The 19,695-nt window shown below is 44.5% G+C and overlaps 1 protein-coding gene across 7 annotated transcripts in view; it reads right to left on the bottom strand.

The window, feature by feature from the left end:
• The window catches only part of LOC144687623 (uncharacterized), a 204,574-nt gene that overhangs the window by 142,201 nt on the left and 42,678 nt on the right, over positions 1–19,695 (bottom strand). For 4 of the 7 annotated variants that reach the window (XM_078553977.1, XM_078553981.1, XM_078553976.1 and 1 more), the window contains exon 2: positions 13,148–13,329. In XM_078553977.1, coding sequence (XP_078410103.1) covers positions 13,148–13,287 — 140 coding nt within the window. In that variant the 5' untranslated portion in view covers positions 13,288–13,329. The remainder of the gene's footprint in view (positions 1–13,147; positions 13,330–19,695) is intronic. The other 3 variants (XM_078553978.1, XM_078553979.1, XM_078553982.1) reach the window with 1 other exon arrangement.

The following is a 19,695-nucleotide window of genomic DNA, read 5'->3' as shown; positions in this document are numbered from 1 at the left end:
GAGAAAGCTAAGTGGTGATTCCTTGGCAACCAAGCTAGCACGCTTTCTTTTTCATTACAGGACTACACCTCACACAACAACAGGTGCGTTATTGTTGAAACGGCATTTCAGGACGAGATTGAGCTTAATAATGCCAAATTTAGAGGAGAAGGTGGAATGGAGTCAGGGAAGCCAGAAAACTATACATAACTGGCATAGTTGTGAGAGGAAATTTACCGTGGGAGAGCCGGTACACATGAAGAACATCGGGGAAGGACCTAAGCGGTTACCAGGTGAATTAAGTGCAGTATTATGACTTAGCCAATGGTAAATGCTGAGTTGTTCAAATCCCAGAGGGAAATTTGAAACAAATGTCATAGCCACCATTTGCAATTTGTAATTTCGAGATGCAGGCTTTGAATTCAGTTATAATGAGACCACCGGAGCTCAAGAGGTTTTTATAAAACTAAATTAAACATTTATTAATTAAAAGATTGTAAGCACATACATATGTCTACAAATTACTACGATAATAACTTCTTAAAAAGAATCCCCTAATTAATCTGACTCTCAGTTACATCTCCGTTAAGGCAACAGTAAAACTCATAGACTTAAACAGGCCCCTGTCAAAGCACACTCTGGAAAGTCGAATTCAAAATGAGTTTCTTTCAGTTCTGGGTCCTTGCAGACAGTGGCTTGAGACTTACAGGCCGGAGGTTTTAGATCTTAGAATCCCTCCTCTTTTACCAACAGCCTTTTCTTCCTTTATATATATTTTCCTCTTTGGATGCAAATTCTCACTGTACCACTAGGTCTTTTTTAACATCTTCTAACAATAAAACCCCCTTCAAAGCACTAATTTAATTAGTAAGCTTTGGGAAAATAAACACATTGTTTGGCTTCTTCTGGCTAGGTGTAATATTTCACCCTTTCTTCTGAATGGTTTATTTAAAAATGCAAATTGCCACCTTTTCACTTCACTTTGTAACTTCTCTATGTTTACCTAATTACCATTTCAAACCTACTTCTGTTCTATACATCAAAGCCTCTAGACCAGCTGGCTTTAATCCAATTAAGACACACGCACATACATAGACACAGACACCACTAAACCCTATTTTAAAATAATTTCCAATAACATTATTATATCTTCTTGACATGTGGTGACTGGAGCTCTATCTTACCACGTGGAGGTGGAAGGCCAGATCATCGGTAAACATGTGGACCATCTAAGGAAGAAAGAGACAAATCACCAAGATATGGTTCCACCAGTGATCATGACCGGGTCTGCATTTCCTGTTGAGGATAGTCAACCCAGGACTGACATGTCTGATGTTCCTGTAAGAGTTGAGGATATAGAACTGCAAAGGCCCACTGAAGCACCTGATGTTCAGGCAACTCCAGAAAAGGGGTTTCCTGACGAAGAATCTGAAGTTGTGGAGCTGCGACATTCCACATGTACCAGGAAACCACCTGAAAGGCTGAACTTGTAAATTCCTTACCCAGAGTAAATATTATGTGTCTTTAAAAATATGTAGTTGCAATATAATATGTAGAGTTAAAGGGGGAGGAATGTAGTAACTATGGTTTTATTTTGTGTATAATGTACCTTTAAGAATAAGACGTGCTAGGCAAGATCACATGATCTGTAGTAACCAATAGGAGAGTAGTGTGGGCTACCTCAGCAGTCAGTATAAAGATAGAGTTCGAGTTAAAAGCACACGTGTAGTTGATGCTGAGTATATTGTAAATAAACTTAATGTTTCCATCCAAGAAGTGTCTGCAAATCAACTCTGTCATGAATAGCACAACTTGGCCACCCTACAACAGTTAGATTCTCTCTTGTTGGAGATGGTCATTGCCTGGCACTTGTGTGGCACGAATGTTACTTGCCACTTGTCAGCCCAAGCCTGGATACTGTCGAGGTCTTGCTACATTTGGACATGGACTTCTTCAGTATCTGAGGAGCTGTGAATGGTGCTGAACATTGTGCAATCATAGAAACATAGAAAATAGGAGCAGGAGTAGGCCATTTGGCTCCGTCATTCATTCATTATGATCATGGCTGATCATCCAACTCAACAGCATGCTCCCGCTTTCTCCCCATATCCCTTGATGCCCTTTGCCCCATAAGCTACATCTAACTCCTTCTTGAAAAAATATAATGTTTTGGCCTCAACTACTTTCTGTGGTAGTAAATTCCACAGGCTCACCACTCTCTGGGTGAAGAAATTTCTCCTCATCTCAGTCCTAAATGGTCTACGCCATATCCTCAGACTGTATATACCCCATATCCTGGTTCTGGACTCCCCCACCATCAGGAACATCCTTCCTGCATCTACCCTGTCTAGTCCTGTTAGAATTTTATAGGTTTCTATGAGACTCCCCCCTCATTCTTCTGAACTCCAGCGAATATAATCCTAACCGACTCAATCTCTCCTCATATGTCAGTCCCGCCAATCAGTCTGGTAAACCTTCGCTGCACTCCCTCTATAGCAAGAACATCCTTCCTCAAATAAGGAGACCAAAACTGCACACAATGTTCCAAGTGTGGTCTCACCAAGGCCCTGTATAATTGCAGCAAGACATCCCTGCTCCTGTACTCGAATCCTCTCACTATGAAGGCCAACATACCATTTGCCTTCTTTACCACCTGCTGCACCTGCATGCTTACCTTCAGTGACTAGTGTATGAGGATACCCAGGTCTTGTTGCACTCTCTCAATTTATAGCCATTCAGATAATAATCTGCCTTCTTGTTTTTGCTACCGAAGTGGATAACCTCACATTTATCCACATTATACTGCATCTGCCATGTATTTGCCCACTCACTCAGCCTGTCCAAATCACACTGAAGCATCTCTGCATCCTCCTCACAGTTCACCCTCCCACCCAGCTTTGTGTCATCTGCAAATTTGGAGATATTACATTTAGTTCCCTCATCTAAATCATTAATGTATATTGTGAATAGCCGGGGTCCCAGCACCAATCCCTGCAGTACCCCACTAGTCACTGCCTGCCATTTGGAAAAAGACCCGTTTACTCCCACTCTTTGTTTCCTGTCTGCCAACCAGTTTTCTATCCATCTCAATACACTACCCCCAATTACATGCGCTTTAATTTTACACGCTAATCTCTTATGTGGGACTTTGTCGAAAGCCTTTTGAAAGTCCAAATAAACCACATCCACTGGCTCCCCCTCATCAACTCTACTAGTTACATTCTCGAAAAATTCCAGTAGTTGTGTCAAGCATGATTTCCCTTTCATAAATCCATGCTGACTCTATCCAATACTGCCACTATTTTCCAAGTGCTCAGCTATTAAATCTTTTATAATGGACTCTAGAATTTTTCCCACTGACTGGCTGACTGGGCTATAATTCCCTGTTTTCTCTCTACCTCCCTTTTTAAATAGTGGGGTTACATTAGCTACCCTCCAATCTGTAGGAACTGTTCCAGAGTCTATAGAATCTTGGAAGATGACCACCAACGCATCCACTATTTCCAGGGCCACTTCCTTAAGTACTCTGGGATGTAGATTATCAGGCCCTGGGGATTTATCAGCCTTCAATCCCTTCAATTTCTCCAACACCATTTCCCTACTAATACCAATTTCTTTCATTTTCTCCCTCTCATTAAACCCTGTGTTCCCCAACATTCCTGGTATGTTATTTGTGTCCTCCTTTGTGAAGACAGAACAAAAGCATGTATTTAGTTGGTCAGCCATTGTTTTGTTCCCCATTATAAATTCCCCTGTTTCTGACTGTAAGGGACCTACATTTGTCTTCACCAATCTTCTTCTCTTCACATACCTATAGGAACTTTTACAGTCAGTTTTTATGTTCCCCGCAAGCTTACTCTTGTACTCTATTTTCCCCTTCTTAATCAATCCCTTGGTCCGCCTTTGCTGAATTCTAAAGTGCTCCCAATCCTCAGGTCTGTTGTTTTTTTTAACCAATTTGTATGCCTCTTCCTTGGATCCAATACTATCTCTAATTTCCGTTGTAAGCCATGGTTTGGCCACCTTTCCTATTTTACTTTTGCGCCAGACAGGAATAAACAATTGTTGCAGTTCACCCACGCGCTCTTCGAATGTTTGCCATTGCCTATTCACCATCATCCCTTTAAGTAATGTTTCCCAATCTATCATAGCCAACTCGCACCACATACCATCGTAGTTTCCTTTATTAAGATTCAGGACCCTAGTCTCAGAATCAACTATTTCACTCTCCATCTTGATGAAGAATTCTATCATATTATGGTCGCTCATCCCTAAGGGGCCTCACACAGCTAGATTGCCAATTATTCCTTTCTCATTACACAATACCCAATGAACACCCCCACTTCTGGTCTTATGATGAAAGGAAGGTCATTGATGAAGCAGCTCAAGATGGTTGGGCCAAGGACACTACCCTGAGGAACTCCTGCAATGATGTCCTGGAGCTGAGATGACTGACCTCCAACAACCACAGCCATCTTCCTTTGTGCTAGGGTGCACAGGCTTAAGGACTATTTTGCAAATAAACCACATCAGGCCTCTTTAAAGTACAAGTGTAGTCTATTTACAAAAGTGGAAGAACATTAACAATTATAGTGTGCCCATGCAACTGCATGTGAAATCATGGGAAGAATTTTCCCCCCGTTGGGGGGGAAGTGCAGGAGCAGGCTCACCTCCGATCGGCGCCCCCAATTGAAGGCGCTCTGCCATTTTACATGGACGGGCCAATTAAGGCCCACCCAGCGTGACGTCCGCCAGGAAGTGCTATGCGGTCCCTGTGCAGGCAGGGGGGGTATTCCCTCAGCTGGGAGTGCACTCTTTCACACATGCGCACGAAAGAGCGCACTCATCTCGCTGAGGCTAAGTGCTGCCTCAGGGAGTTTGGTGCCAAATTTAAAAATGGTGAAGGGGCAAAAATAAAATTTCCCTGACTTGTCCCCTCATGTGACACTGTCACATGAGTTGGGACATGCCCATCACTTTAAAGCATACATTAATTAAAATTTTTAAAAACGTCATGAAATCTCATCCCGCCCATGGGAGGTGGGGTTTCATGCTTTTTCTGAAGCCCGTCAGGGCTCCCGGCCTGCCTGCCAACCTTAAGGTTGGATGGGCAGGTCCCTTAAGTATCTCAATGAGTTTTTAAATGGCCTCAATAGGCCATTGACAGGTCAGCGGGCACACAGCTGATTCGGCTGCACCCCCGCTGACCTGAAAATTGAAATGACGCGGGGTGACGTCGGGAATTCCACCCGGCATCAACCCGTAACATTTAACGTGTCGGCGAGTGGGCCCCGCCCCCTGCGTTCACTGACCTAAAGATCCTGGCCCATAACTTCTTAATCTTTCATTCACTACCACTTCTTCTAGGTGCTCCCCTGACATCCGCAGCAGGGGTGGAGGCAGTCTGCTGACCTGTTTACCCTGTTGTCTTGGATGACTTGGGTGGGCATCCTCTGGAGACCCGAGGCCTGGAGGGCCCCGGCTTACTTTGGCTATCCTGCTGTGAGGCAGCTGCTCCCTCTGTGGTCATGGAGGTTGGGGCTGAAGGGGTCACAGGCAAGGGGTATTCCAAGCAGCCAGACACCCTCAGAGAGTTCTGAGTGGAGATCCCAGGGGTGTCCAACAGCTGCTTCTCTGTCTTTTGGGTGCCTGAGGGCCCCTGCCTGACTCCTTGAGGGGAAGGGGCACCTGGAGCGAGGTCGAGGTTCCCCATCCCCTTCTCACGTAGCCACAGCAAGATCTCACCCATGGCTACAGTGATGGAGTGCAGTCCTGTGCGCATCTCTGACAGAATCTGCTGGACCAGGTTCTCCATGGCATCCACCACTCTCTTCATGAAAACGTCCATGTGTGCACAGGTTGGAACCACTTCATCAGAGAGCAGGCGAGCGGACACCTCTCCCTCACGTGCCACTCTGTTGAGGGCCTCTGCCACCTTTGTCTGATGTTCCCCCGCCTCTTGCTGCCTTATAAGCATCTTGTGCACGGCCAATCTCAGAGGCTCATCATCCGTCTCGGACATCGCAGGTGCCTCTTCCCCAGCAGTCCTCCGAGTGCTGGTGAGCTTGACTGACCCTGCCATCTCCTGCTATGGACACATGTCCATGCGGTTACACCAGAATGTGAGAGCCTACCTACTACACCCAGTACCCACCGAGGTGTTTGTCGCTGTGCTGGTGGAGGGTGCAGGTGACTGCTGTGATGGTCTACAGTTGCACTTTCTTCCTTCCTCCTCCCCCATGTCCACTGTCCTTTGTGGACTTGTGTGACTGCTGGACAGGATTTCATCTTCTTGCCTTGCCCTCTTCCTGCTGGCACCTGTAAGTGAGAGAGGAGAGAGCGACTGAATGAGCTGCCTTCAACATGGAGGAACGTGTGACCCCCTAGGTTTCTATGTGACATGCGTGGATCTTTACTGGATGGAGGCTGCCTGCCGACTTCTCCATCTGCATCAGCTTGGTCCGATTCCTGCCCTATAAGCTGGGCTGCCCACTCCTCGAAGTTGGTCAAGTTCTTCAGGTCAGGCGGGCCCCCTCCCATTTTCCTTCTCTCTCTTTCTCTCTCTCTCTCTCTCCTGTTGTGCTGTCACTTTTCCTGTGCAAAGAGAGAAGATGGGGCTGAGAGGAATTGGGTTTCAGGTAGCTTTCTCATGCTTCCAGTTTTATAAATAACCCACTGGATTGAGTGTCATGTGATTGCTGCACTACAGGTTGTTCACAAAGGTTCTGGGGCAGCCCCCTCCAGAGCAATGAGCCCATGCAGGTATAAGGATAAGGCTCACAGAGGCATGTCATTAGTGGTGCTTGCAGATGCCCTCAACACCTAAGCCCCTTCTGCCCCACGCCCCCCAGACAGTATCTGTGCTGTCTGTGTGGAAGGGTCAGGGGCCCACTGTGGTCTCTCCACCTGCAGACTAGATGGACTGCAGTGGGGCTATGAGGCATCACCTTATCATGTTGCCACTGAGGCCCTTGTTCCCACCACCATTCAGTGAGGTGAGTGTGAGCGGTTGAGGGTTCACTTACCAAGTGAGGTCATTCACCCATTTCCGGCACTGCAGGGCAGTCTTCTGGTGGGGGCCGTGGGCACTGACCACCCTGACGGCTTCTACCCATACAGGGCTGGTCACACGGCTTAGCCTCTTCATTCCATCCTCGGGGTACAGAACAGCCCTCCTGGCCTCCACTGCATTCAGCAGGACTCCCAGGGAGGCATCACTGAATCTGGGGGCCGGAGCTCCCTGTGCTCTGCGGGCCACCTCCTCATTGAATGTTGGGTAGGTTACTGTCCAGGTGTCTTTTAAATATGGCACCCAGAAATGACAGCAGGGTGCGCGCCATTCTGCCTGCCCCGCTGCGCAAAACATCGGGAAACCCGCCCCAACTACATAATTAATTAGGCTAGCATCACACGATATGGCGCAAATTCCCATTGGCCTCTGCAGCAGGAAACATTCCCTGTTCCCGCCCCCACCACGAGACTTCATCCCAGAATGGAAAATTCCGCCCTATGGCTTGTTTTGCACTCCACCCAATTCTCCATTGAGTTGAATACCAAAACTGCACAGATTGTAAAAGGGGATGTCAATTCATCTGCTTTGCAAGAATTTCTACAGAGGTCATGGGCAGAAATAATACTATCATCTGGACTGTTATGGTACAGCAGATGGTAAATGCTGAGCTGCTCAAATCCCAGAAGGAAACTTGAAACTGCTGCCACAACTATTTTGCAATTTGTATTTTATTTCGAGATGCATGCCTTCAATTCAATAACAATAAATCCACCGAGTCTTAGAGGTATTTTTACAAAAATAAATTAAACATTTATTAATAGAAGAAAAGGTTTTAAGCACACACATAGGTTTACAAATTACCACTATAATAGCTCCTAACTCCTCTAATTAATCTGACTCCCAGTTACACCTCCATTTAGGCAACAGTAAAAACAAATAAATTGCAACAGACCCAGGCAAAGCACACAATACCCTTAACAGTGATATTCACAGTGAGTTTTCTTAGCTTCGGTTCCTGTAGACAGCAACTTGATGCATAAAGGTTGGAGGTTTTTCACACTTGTTAGATCTTAGAATGCTTTCTCCCTTACATACAACCTCATCTCCTTTATACATGTTTCTCCCTTTTTATGTAAATTCCATTGTTCCAATATGTCATTGCAACTTTACTTTTCTCATAATATAAATCTTTCATAGTACTCATATCATCAGCAACCTTTGGGAAAATTAAACACACTGGTGGGCTTAGCTTCTTATGGCTAGGTGTAACATCTTACCATCTCTTTGAAATTCAAACTAACCTAATTTATCTAAAAATGCAAATGTTCCTCACACCTCAAATTCTAAAACTTCAGCCACATTTAGGTATTTAGCATTTCAAACCTAGCTTCCCTTTTGATAACTCAAAAGCTTCAGACCAGCTGCCTCCAATTCAATTAAATCCCCCATGCGCACACACATCCACACAGAGAAACTAATCCAAACCCCACTATTAACCTACCATTACAATAAATCACAATAATATTGTGAAAATTATTATATTTTCATGACAGGACACAGGAAATTGTTGCATCCAGTTGATATTGTTAAAGTATCAGTGGGTTATAAATGATCCCAGTTCAATGTGGGACAATGTGATTTGTTCAGTTCTTGATAGAATATCAGTCTCGGGCTTCACTTATGACAGATTGTGCACTGCAGCAGAGTGTGAGTTCCAAATCAATGGAAAAACACTATTGTTCCTTTATTTTAAACCTTCTCTGTCAGAGATCACAGAGCAAATGTCCTCTGTTGCTGGTTGATTCGAAGCTCACCAAGGACAATTTTCCTCTCCAGTTCCATCTTCCCTTGCCTCATCGGGAGATTCAAACTTTCTGCTCAACACCTATCTGTCTAATTCAAATCAGATCAGGAAATGAGCAGAGAATTGAATTTGCACCTGCGCCCACACTGTGGCACATTGAGCATTATCTAACTAACCTTCAGCAGCACAACAACACACCAATTCTGTTAATTCTATGAAGACCCAGCAAATTGCCTTTAAAGACTACAAACAATGTACAACGTGATAGAGCTAAAGTTTTAAAGTGTCAGTGATTAAGGTTCCCCTGATGGTAATGTTAATCTTAAATGCTATTTGCACTCATCAAATGCACAGGAGCCATTTGGATCAGGTGTTTCTCTTCCCAGTTAAACTCAATCAACGGGCTTTAACCAACAGTGGCATTTTTCCATTCCAGCAGCCTTTTCCATCTTTTGGCCTGCACAGCGTGCACTAAGTCCTTGAACCGTTATCTTCCCTGGGCTGAATTCAGTTTCCAGTAATTTAGATCTCAACAAGGACTTCATCTGTGCTTCTAATATCAGTGCCATTTAGTCTGAACGGTGTGAAACTGGTAAAATGTTATATGCAAGATAGAGATTGTGGGCAGAGTTGTCCTGCCTCCCCCCCCCCACCCCGGCCAGTGGCAGGAATCATGGTGGGTGGGGGTGAAAGATATGGCAAGATTCAAAGAACGGTTTCCCAATGTCGGGAAATTATGTCGGAATCTTGTCCTCCCGACCTTCAGTGGGGCTAATGGCGGGTTGACTTTCCCGCTGATGTACATCTTTTGCATCTCATGGATGCTCATTAAAACCCCAACAATCGGAATCCTGATCTTCCGTTAAATGCCCTGCCCCCAGAAGCGGGAATTTAGACAGTTCTGTTTCCTGACTCAATGTAAATAGGGAGACTTCCCAGATTTACCGGGCACTGCCTTCACCATTCCCAATGGCCACCCTCGGGCACTGAAAGACAGCACCTCTGACTGAGGGAGTGTCAGCCTTGAATGTTGTGCTCAAACTCTGAACCAGACTTGAACCCAGAACCGTGTGACTCAAAGGTGAAAGTGCTACCAACTGAACCACAACTGGCGCTTATGAACGGCCTGAACAATAATAGTTAATAATCGACATTTTAAAAGGGTAACTGTGGGAAATAAAAGACCAAGGGTCCAGTTGTAAATAATTCTTGTATAATTTTGACACTATTTGGAAACCAGCTTATGGAAGCTAGGAAAATAATCCACAGGTTCTAAATACAATTTAGTGAGGAGGCTGCTTCCTTTATTATTAAAGTTGTGGGTGATTAGGAATGAGTAATACACCTGTCATTTTGTACGGGTCCAGATGGCATCACGAACCTTGATAATTACAGCTTTCAACTGATTTGCTGCCATCTATTATTATCATATAGACCTTTTTCAATGAAATGAAATGATGCTAATGACGTTTAAACACAATGCTGAAGTTACACGGATGGTAAGAGGTCATCACTACAGTATCTCTCCAATCAGATTTCCTTCCCTCCCACATTAACTAAACAGCTCTTATCAAAGTCGCAGATGACACCCTCTGTGATTGTAACTCTCCCTCCTCATCCTGACCTTTCTGCAGCTTTTCGCAGGTTTAATCACACTATCCTTCTCCAATGCCTCTCCCACTGTCATCCAGCCGGGTGAGACCCCTCTCACCAGGTTCCATTCTTATCTTTCCAGCTGTGGCCAGAGCATAGCAAGTAATGGTTGCACTTTCCATGCACATGTACACCAACAATGCCTGGCTCTACCTGACCACCATCTCTCTCGATCCCTCCACTGCTCTAAATTGTCAGACTGCTTATTCAACATCCAGTACTGGGTCAGCAGAAACCTCATCCAACTAAATATTGAGAAGACCAAAGCCATTGTCTTTGGTTCCCGCTCCAAACTCAGCTCCTGAGCCACTGACTCCATCTCTCTTCCTGACAACTGTCTGAGACCAAATCAGACTGATCACAACCTTGGCGTCATATTTAACCTTGAGGTGAGCTCACAAGCACATACCAGCGTCATCACTAAGACTGCCCATTTCCACCACTGTAACATCGTCTGACTCCATGCCTGCCTTAGCTAGTGCTGCTGAAACCCTCATCCGTGCCTTTCCTGCCTCTAGGCTTGGATATTCCAGTGCATTCCTGGACGGCCTCCCACATTCTAACCTCTATAAACTTGAGGTCATTTAAAATGCTTCTGCCTATGTCATACCAAGTTCTGTTCGTCCATCTCCCCTGTGCTTGCTGACCTACCTCGGCTCCCAGGTTAAACAACGCCTAGATTTTAAAACTCTCATCCTTGTTTTAAATTCCCTCCATGGCCTTTCCCCTCTCTATCCTCTGTTATCTCCTCCAGCCCTACAACATTTTGAGATATCCTCCAAAGCTGGCCTCTTGACCATCCTTGATTTTAATCACTCCACCATTAGCATCCATGTCTTCAGCTGCCTGGGCCGTAAGCAATGGAGTTCCCTCCCTATAACCTCTCTACCTCTCTTATAGAATCATAGGATGGCTACAGTGCAGAAGGAGGCCATTCAGCCCATCGAGTCCATGCCAGATTCATCTTATCCCACTCCCTGACCCTTTTACTGTAGACCTGCAAATTTTTATCTCCAGTTGCTTATCCAATTCTTTTGAAAGCCATCTTCACTATAATCTCAGTCAGTGCATTCCAGACCCTAACCACTCGCTGCGTAAAAAAGGTTTCCTTATGTTGCCTTTGGTTCTTTTGTCAATCCCCTTAAACTGCTTTCTTCTGGTTATCAACCCTTCTGTAAATGGGAATGGTTGCTACCTATCTACTCCATCTATGCCGCTCATGATTTTGAATATTTCTATCAAATCTCCTCTCAACCTTCTTTGCTGAAAGGAGACCAGCCCCAGCTTCTCCAATCTATCTATATAATCAAAATCTCTCCTCCATGGAAACATTCTTGTACTATTTTGCTGTACCCTCTCTGAAGCCTTTGCATCTGTCCTAAAGTGTGGTGCCCAGATATGGACACAATACTTCAGTTAATGGAAAACCAGTGTTTTAAAAAGGTTCACCATAGCTTCCTTGCTTTTGTACTTTGTGCCTCTATTTATAAAGTCCAGGATCCCATATGCTTGTTTAACTATTTTCTCAATTATTTATTCAGATAAAAAAGATAGATTTTTCATTTATATAGTGCCTTTCACAGTCTCAGGACATCCCAACACTACCCATGGAGCCAACACTGATACCTTGTCAAAAAGGTACAAGAGATTAAACATAGAAATTGAAGCATATAATGGGTAAATTCACCAATTGTGTGTTCCTTTCTGACAGTGCTGGTCAGAGAATTGGTGCTGCCTGTGTTCTAGCCCTTCAGCCAACCATTTTTGAAGACAGCTCCCAACTGGCTGTGTGGGGTCAGTGAGCTTGCCATATATGGTGAAAATATACCGTGTTCCCCTCATAGCTTAATGAGTAAAAGCATTGACTGTTCCATTGTCTTTAATGAGATACACAGGAAGGAGTTTTCAGGTTTGTAGCCTAGTCTGTACAGAATTACCCAACCTCTGCTGGGTAGGGACGCTGCACAATTGACCTCAGATTCCCCTCGTTTGGTTGGGGAGATACCAATGGTGATGTTCACTTCTAAAAACTATGAGTGACCCCTGCAGGATTTGCGGATGAGGGTAGGAATAGGAGTGAGCTCAGCTGCAATTTCATACCCCTCTCCCCGCTGCCAATCCCCCATCCCCCACCTTGTCCCCACAGTCAAATAACCTGCTTGACACTCACTTGCCCATGTATACTGACGAACATGGGTGAGGTCAAGGGGCAGAAACGGTGCCAATAGGACAAAACTTCAGCAAATCAGAGCTCTAGGGGGGAAGGGGCACAATTAGAGACTAACTTAAAGAACGAATCATCTGTCAGAGGCAAGGGGAAAACAAGAGGTTAAGTCGTGTCACATTGTCCTGTGAATTCCTTACTAACCAACTAAGAACAACTTAGGCATAAAGTGAACTGTCTGACACCAGAGAAGTGATCCATTGCTTAGTATTTTAACTGGGAGTAGAGTGAAATTTTAATAACATGGTATCTGCTCTTATAGAACCCAACGCTTGGATAAGCCTAACTCTAGTAATCATCATGACCTTTTAAAAACTGCTATAAATCATGAGCCTGTAGATAGGGGATGGAAAATACATCCTTTTTTGATAAGTTATATTTGTAGCTTTACAGGGATGTGGTTGCTGTTACTTCTAGAATTAATTCAGTCACAGACAAAGCCTCCTATAGAAAAATCATGCATTTTTTTGTTTACCTTCCTCCATTTCGGACTGCGTGCTTCAGACTCAAGAGAGCCACAACGTAGAAGGCAATTTCATTCAGAATTAATGTAGGGTGTTTCATCCAGATGTCTCTTGGATCACGCAGGGTGAGCCACCAATTCCAGTCTACCATCCTGAAGCACCGTGAAACTTGATTCTCTCACGTGAGCTCCTGCTGGAGGAAACAAATAGCTCCTTTTAAAACCCGGATGACTTTTGATAAAGGGTGCGTGATAAAATTCTGTGGATGTAATCAATCTTTTCACTGGCCATTAAAGAGATAACTCGGAAAAGAAAAACAGATTATCTGGTCATTATCACATTGCTGTGTGCAAATTGGTTGCCACATTTCCTACATATTAAAACAGTGGCTATTTCAAAAGTACTTCATTGGCCATGAAGCATTTTGACACGCCCGGTGGCTGTGAAAAGTGCTGTATAAATGCAAGTCCCACAAGCAAAAATTAAATGAGAACACAAGTACATATAGCAAGCTTTCTGGAATTAGATGCTGGCCTTGGCCCATTGGAAATACCTTGCCTTACTGAGTTAGAAGGTCGCAGATTCAAATCCTCTCCAAGATCTGGATATATGGCCTAGAGTAGACTGACCTAACAGTAGTGTTCACTGTCAGAGTCTTTTAAGGAAAGCGTTAATTCTCCTTTTAGTAATATTACATTTTAACTTTTGCCTGTTAACTGAGTTTTAATAACAAAAAGCTAAAAGCTACTGCAGATACTGGAAATCCAAAACAAAAACAGAATTACCTGGAAAAACTCAGCAAGTCTGGCAGCATCGGTGGAGAAGAAATCAGTTAACGTTTCGAGTCCTCATGACCCTTCGGCGGAACTGAGTACATCATAGTCAGTTCTGCCAAAGGGTCATGAGGACTCGAAACGTTAACTGATTTCTTCTCCACCGATGCGGCCAGACTTGCTGAGTTTTTCCAGGTAATTCTGTTTTTGAACTGAGTTTTAATGTTTAGTTTACTCAGTGGGAATGAAATGTTGTATTCATCAGAGATTCTCTTTAGCTGGTAAAAAATTACAAAGAAACTCTTTGTTAGAAACAGTCTGGAAGAGAAATGGAAAATAACCAAGCAAGGGAGTAGGCCAGGACAGACAAATCAGTGTTGAATGATAAATGTGGATTAGATAATATAGAAACATGCAGATTCTCATACAGCCAGAGTATTAGCAGAGATATCTCAGAATTCAATGAGAATTGATCACCCGTTGATTCCCCCATTGAGCTTGAAACCTGTAAAAGTGAATTATTTGGTGAACTCGTATTGCTGAGGTTGCATTCTTAAGCATATGTGACATTATTATTATGGTGTGTTTAATTCCTCAAACCTACAAACTTGTGGAACAACTTATAAACTTGTAAGTAAGAACATCCATTGCTTAACAGTCTTTTGGATAGGACATTAAACCAAGGCCTCATCTGTCCTCTCAGATGGATGTAAAAGATCCTACTTGAAGCAGAGAAGCTATCCTGGCCAACATTTATCCCTCAACCAATTTCACCTACAAAATAGGTTGATTCTTTCTCTCAGTGATGCCTGCTGGACCTGCCTGTGTGCGGATTTGGCTGCCACGTTCCTAAAATTACAACAGTGGCTACACTTCAAAAGTACTTTGTTGGCTGTGAAGGGTTTTCAGACGTTCTGAGGTTATGAAAGATGCAAGTGGCAAATCTATTTATAATGTGAGCAAATTACCGTAAGCTTTGATGCTGCATTGTTCCCAGCTAACATACAGCCACTGACGCAAAATCGAGGTGCCTATGCATTGAGCCAATTTCCTCAATGTATCATACATCTAGCTTCTTCAAGAGCCCTGTAAATAAAGTTAACTGTTTCTAACAAAGAAACCTGTCCGGTGCACCAAGCTTATTACACAAACCCTAGTATCTTTTAAGCTATCTCAATTAGTTTGTGCTCCATTGTGCAACACTGAGCAATGCAATAATAAAAGCAAAATACTGTGGATACGCTGTTTCATTTGGAAGGAGTGTCTGGGTCCTTGGATGGTGGGAAGGGAGGAGGTAAAAGGGCAGGTGTTTCATCTCCTGTGCTTAAATGGAAAGGTGCCACAGGGGAGGGAGAGTTTGTTAGGGGTGACTGAGGAGTGGACTAAGGTGTCACAGAGGGAACAGTCCCTTCAGAATGCTGAAAGGGGAGGGGAAGGGAAGATGTATTAGGTGGTAGCATGAAGCTAGAATTGGCGGAAGTGGTGGAGGATAATCCATCGAATATAGAGGCTGGTGGGGTGGAAGGGGACGACAAGGGGAACCTTATCATGGTTCTAGAAGGGAGGGGAAGGGGTGAGAGAGGAGGTGTGTGAAATGGATCGGACACAGTCAAGGAGCTGTCAACTGTAGTAAGGGGGGATCCTCGGTTGAGGAGAAAGATTGCATCACCGGAGCAGATGCAACAGAGACGGAGGAACTGGGAGAATAGAATTGAGCTCTTACAGGAAGCGAGATGTGAGGAAATATAGTTGAGGTGGCTGTGGAAGTCTCTGTGGCTCTGTAGTGAACATTAGCAGATAGCCTGTCTCCAAAAGTGAAAACAGAGAAGTCGAGATAGAGAACTGTCAGAGTTGGGCCAGGAGAAGATGAGGAAGGGTGGAAATTGGAAACAAAATAATGAAATTTTCCAGTTCATGGTGAGAGCAGGAGGTGGCACCAATACAGTCATCAATGTACCGGATAAAGAGGTTCGGGAGGGGGCCTGAGTAGGGCTGGAATAATGAATGTTCCACATATTTCACAAAAAGGTAGGCATATCTAAGACCCATGCGGGTTCCAAAAGCAACGCCCTTTTATTTGGAGGAAGCAAGTGGAGTTGAAGGAGGAGTTGTTCAGAGTGAGAACAAACTCAGCCAGGTAGAGAAGGGCGACGTGGATGCAGACTGGTTGGACCAGAGTTCAAGATAGAAACAGAGAGATCTGAGACCATTCCTGAGAGGGAAAGGAAATTATTAAAAACGTCAGTTGATAACACCATCCCTCTAGCTGCACAATGTTACCGGCTATAGGAAATGGGTAAAATTTAGATGCTCTGCTTAGATAGCAAGGAGACCAGTAGAGTGGAAAGTGAATCTTCCTTCAGACTTGTGGAGGGCAGGAATCATTTCAATCTGATTGGTGAGTTGCCAGTACTCAACAAACATTGACAAGCAGGTCGCCAATCAGGGTGTGTGGGGGAGGGGCGGTTTAGTGGTGTTGGGGAGGAGTGCAATGAAAAATGGTGTGGGAAATCCAGCAGCTTCTATGCAGAGCCAAGTCAGAGACATTCACTTGAGGGGGGAGCAAATCCAGGGTGGGGGATATTTAGCAACCACCATTGGGCCACACACTTTTTGCAGGACCAGAAGGAACACTTTAGGAGCCCTTTAAGGGCCCCTGGTCAGGCCTTTATATACATCCAGAACTTTAGGGTGGAGTGTGCATGGTGCATGCATCACTTATTAGTACCTGAAAATGGAGTTGGTGTCCTATAACTGACATTGGACCCTTGATTTCTTCAGGGATTTCAATTATATTTGGGCCACATTCTTACTTCCAATCCTTGATTATCACCAGTGGGGTAATTTCAGAATCATATGGCAGTGAAATGGAAGAGAACTAAGAAGAATCTCACCAGACTTTCAGGAGGAAAGCTTAACCCCCAAAAATTGGTGGGTTGGGTTCAGGTGTGAGGTTAAAAAGTCAAAGATCTGAAACAGGAATCCCATCTTGTGTCAAACAAGCCCACTTCCAGTTTTAACAGAAGATTTTTTAACACTGACCAGAGGCCAGTGACCAATCAGCCTTCAGCAGGTGGGTTGGGTGACTTGATTTTAACAATGATTTTACCTTTAAACATCAAAATAAAAGCAAAATACTGCGGGTGCTGGAGATCTGAAATAAAAACTCAAGAGTTCTGAAGAAGAGTCATAACGGACTTGAAACGTTAACTCTATTTCTTTCTCCTTAGATGCTGCCAGGCCTGCTGAGTGTTTCTAGCATTTTCTGTTTCTACTTTTAAACATAGTCAGACCTTAGGAAATCCAGCAAGAAAGGATTGTTTGTTATTTTTGCATATCTTTAGGGTCGTCCCTCCTTTGGAGAATGGTGCAGAATATTGAAAGGAGTTCGCAGGCTGATTAACAAAGTGCTGTGAGCCACATGAATGTCCTGCCATGACCAGTGAGTCCTAGAATGGGACTTGAACCCAGGCCTTCTAGCTCAGAGATAGGAGGGCGACCGACTGAGCCACTCGGGCTCCACTGGGTGAGGAGATGGATCTAAAAGATAAATGTCTTAACACTGCGGCTTGTGGGCTAGGGGGAGCAGGAGTGCTTCCTCCAAGCCCAATGAATGACCCAGTAAACACTCTCCTCCCTGCAATCTGTCTGATTTCCCCCTCTTCAATGAACAATCATCTGCCCCCCCTACCATAATCCCCCTACCCCATCCATTACCCCCACCAGTGCCCCACCCACCCCCATTAGACCTACCTGCTCTCAAGCTCAGTCCTGCCTTGTGCTTGAGGTTTTCCCAACTGACAGGCAGCTTCTCAGGCAGGAAATATGTAATTCTGGATTTTCTGTTCCTAACTTCGCATCCCACCTGCCCCCACACAGAATGTTGCCACTCCACTGAGGAATAAAGCACTGTATTTTAAGTCTATTCTTTTACAAAGTTGTAACAAGTTACTTCAGAAGGCAATGCAAACTCTATCAATCACATTAGCACAGCAAGGGGTGCACAGGGAATAGAGGAGTTAGGTTGCTCACTTTCAGAGAAGATGGAATAGAAGGCAATTTTCAAGCATTTAATCTTTCCTCTGGGGCAATGAAGCTCGCAGAAACAAAATATATATCCTTTGTGAGCACAGTAACAAAACCAGTACATTACTGAACTCAGTTCAAAATCTAATTGTTCTCGGAGCCTGCTGTCTACGGTCAGGAAGCCAAGTGCTTAAAGAGAAAATTGCAGACATTTGTGCAAAGTCTGATTTCCATTCACTCACCAGCATTTTGCTACCCCCTCATGATCTGAGATTGGAAAAGCATGCAAGAGGAAAAAAAAACAATAACTTGCAGTTATTTCACACCTTGCACAACCACATAGTGGCTCAAGGTACTTTAAAGTCAATGAAAGCATTTGGAGCATAGTCATTGTTCTGATGTAGGAATTGCAGTAGCCAATTTGGGCACAGCAAGGTTCTTCAAACAACAATGTGATAATGACCAGCTAATCTATTTTTTCTGGCAATGTTAATTGAGGGATAAATATTGCCAGGTCACTGCAGGAGAAAAGAGGTGAAATATAAGCTGGTTTAAGGGGGGGTGGGACAGGTAGAGCTGGATAGAGGGCCAGTGATAGGTGGAGATAGCCAAAAGACGAAAGGACAAAGAGGTGTTGACGGTGGTGATATTAGCTAAGAAATGTGCTAATGGTGACATTAAGGATAGAAAGCAGGATGAGCAAGGTACAGATAGCCCTAGTGGGGGTGGGGTGGGGGGAAGGGACCAAAATAGTCTAAAAGGTACAGATAAAACAATAGATGAAAATACATTTAAAAATAATGGAAATAGGTGGGAAAAGAAAAATATATATAAATTATTGGAAAAGGGGGGATCAGAAAGGGGTGGGGATGGAGGAGAGAGTTCATGATCTAAAATTGTTGAACTCAATATTCAGTCCGGAAGGCTGTAAAGTGCCTCGTCGGAAGATGAGGTGCTGTTCCTCCAGTTTGTGTTGAGCTTCACTGGAACATTGCAGCAGGCCAAGGACGGACATGTGGGCATGAGAGCAGGGTGGTGTTTTGAAATGGCAAGCGACAGGGAGGTCTGGGTCATGCTTGCAGACAGACCGAAGGTGTTCCGCAAAGCGGTCTCCCAGTCTGTGTTTGGTCTCTCCAATGTAGAGGAAACCGCATTGGGAGCAGCGAATGCAGTAGTCTAAATTGAGGGAAGTGCAAGTAAAATGCTGCTTCACTTGAAAGGAGTGTTTGGGCCCTTGGATGGTGAGGAGGGGGGAAGTAAAGGGGCAGGTGTTGCACCTTCTGTGGTTGCGTGGGAAGGTGCTGTGGGAGGGGTTGAGGTGTAGGGGGTGATGGAGGAGTGGACCAGGGTGTCCCGCAGGGAACAATCCCTGCGGAATGCCACCAGGGCGGGTGAAGGGAAGGTGTGTTTGGTGGTGGCATCATGCTGGAGTTGGCGGAAATGGTGGAGGATGATTCTTTGAATGCGGCGGCTGGTGGGGTGATAAGTGAGGACAAGGGGGACCCTATCATGGTTCTGGGAGGGATATGATAGTTCATGGTTCATGAAAGGGTCCCCCTTTCCGTTAGACCCTGGCTTGTTAAAAACCAACTGCTGGATTTTGCGGCCTATGAAGAACGGTTGATTTTATTTTACCAGGAGGAAATATGGCCTTGTAAAGTCTGACACATGCAGGAGGAGATTTAAATCTGTTCTTTAACATCAGATCATTTAGCACAGCCAGTAAGAACAACGTGGAGAAGGCAGTTATATCTTTTCTA

This window comes from Cetorhinus maximus, chromosome 12 (assembly GCF_964194155.1).
Source record: "Cetorhinus maximus chromosome 12, sCetMax3.hap1.1, whole genome shotgun sequence".
Taxonomy (NCBI): Eukaryota; Metazoa; Chordata; class Chondrichthyes; order Lamniformes; family Cetorhinidae; genus Cetorhinus; species Cetorhinus maximus.
Note: the sequence above shows the minus strand (reverse complement) of the source record. Positions and strands in the feature narration are given on the sequence as shown.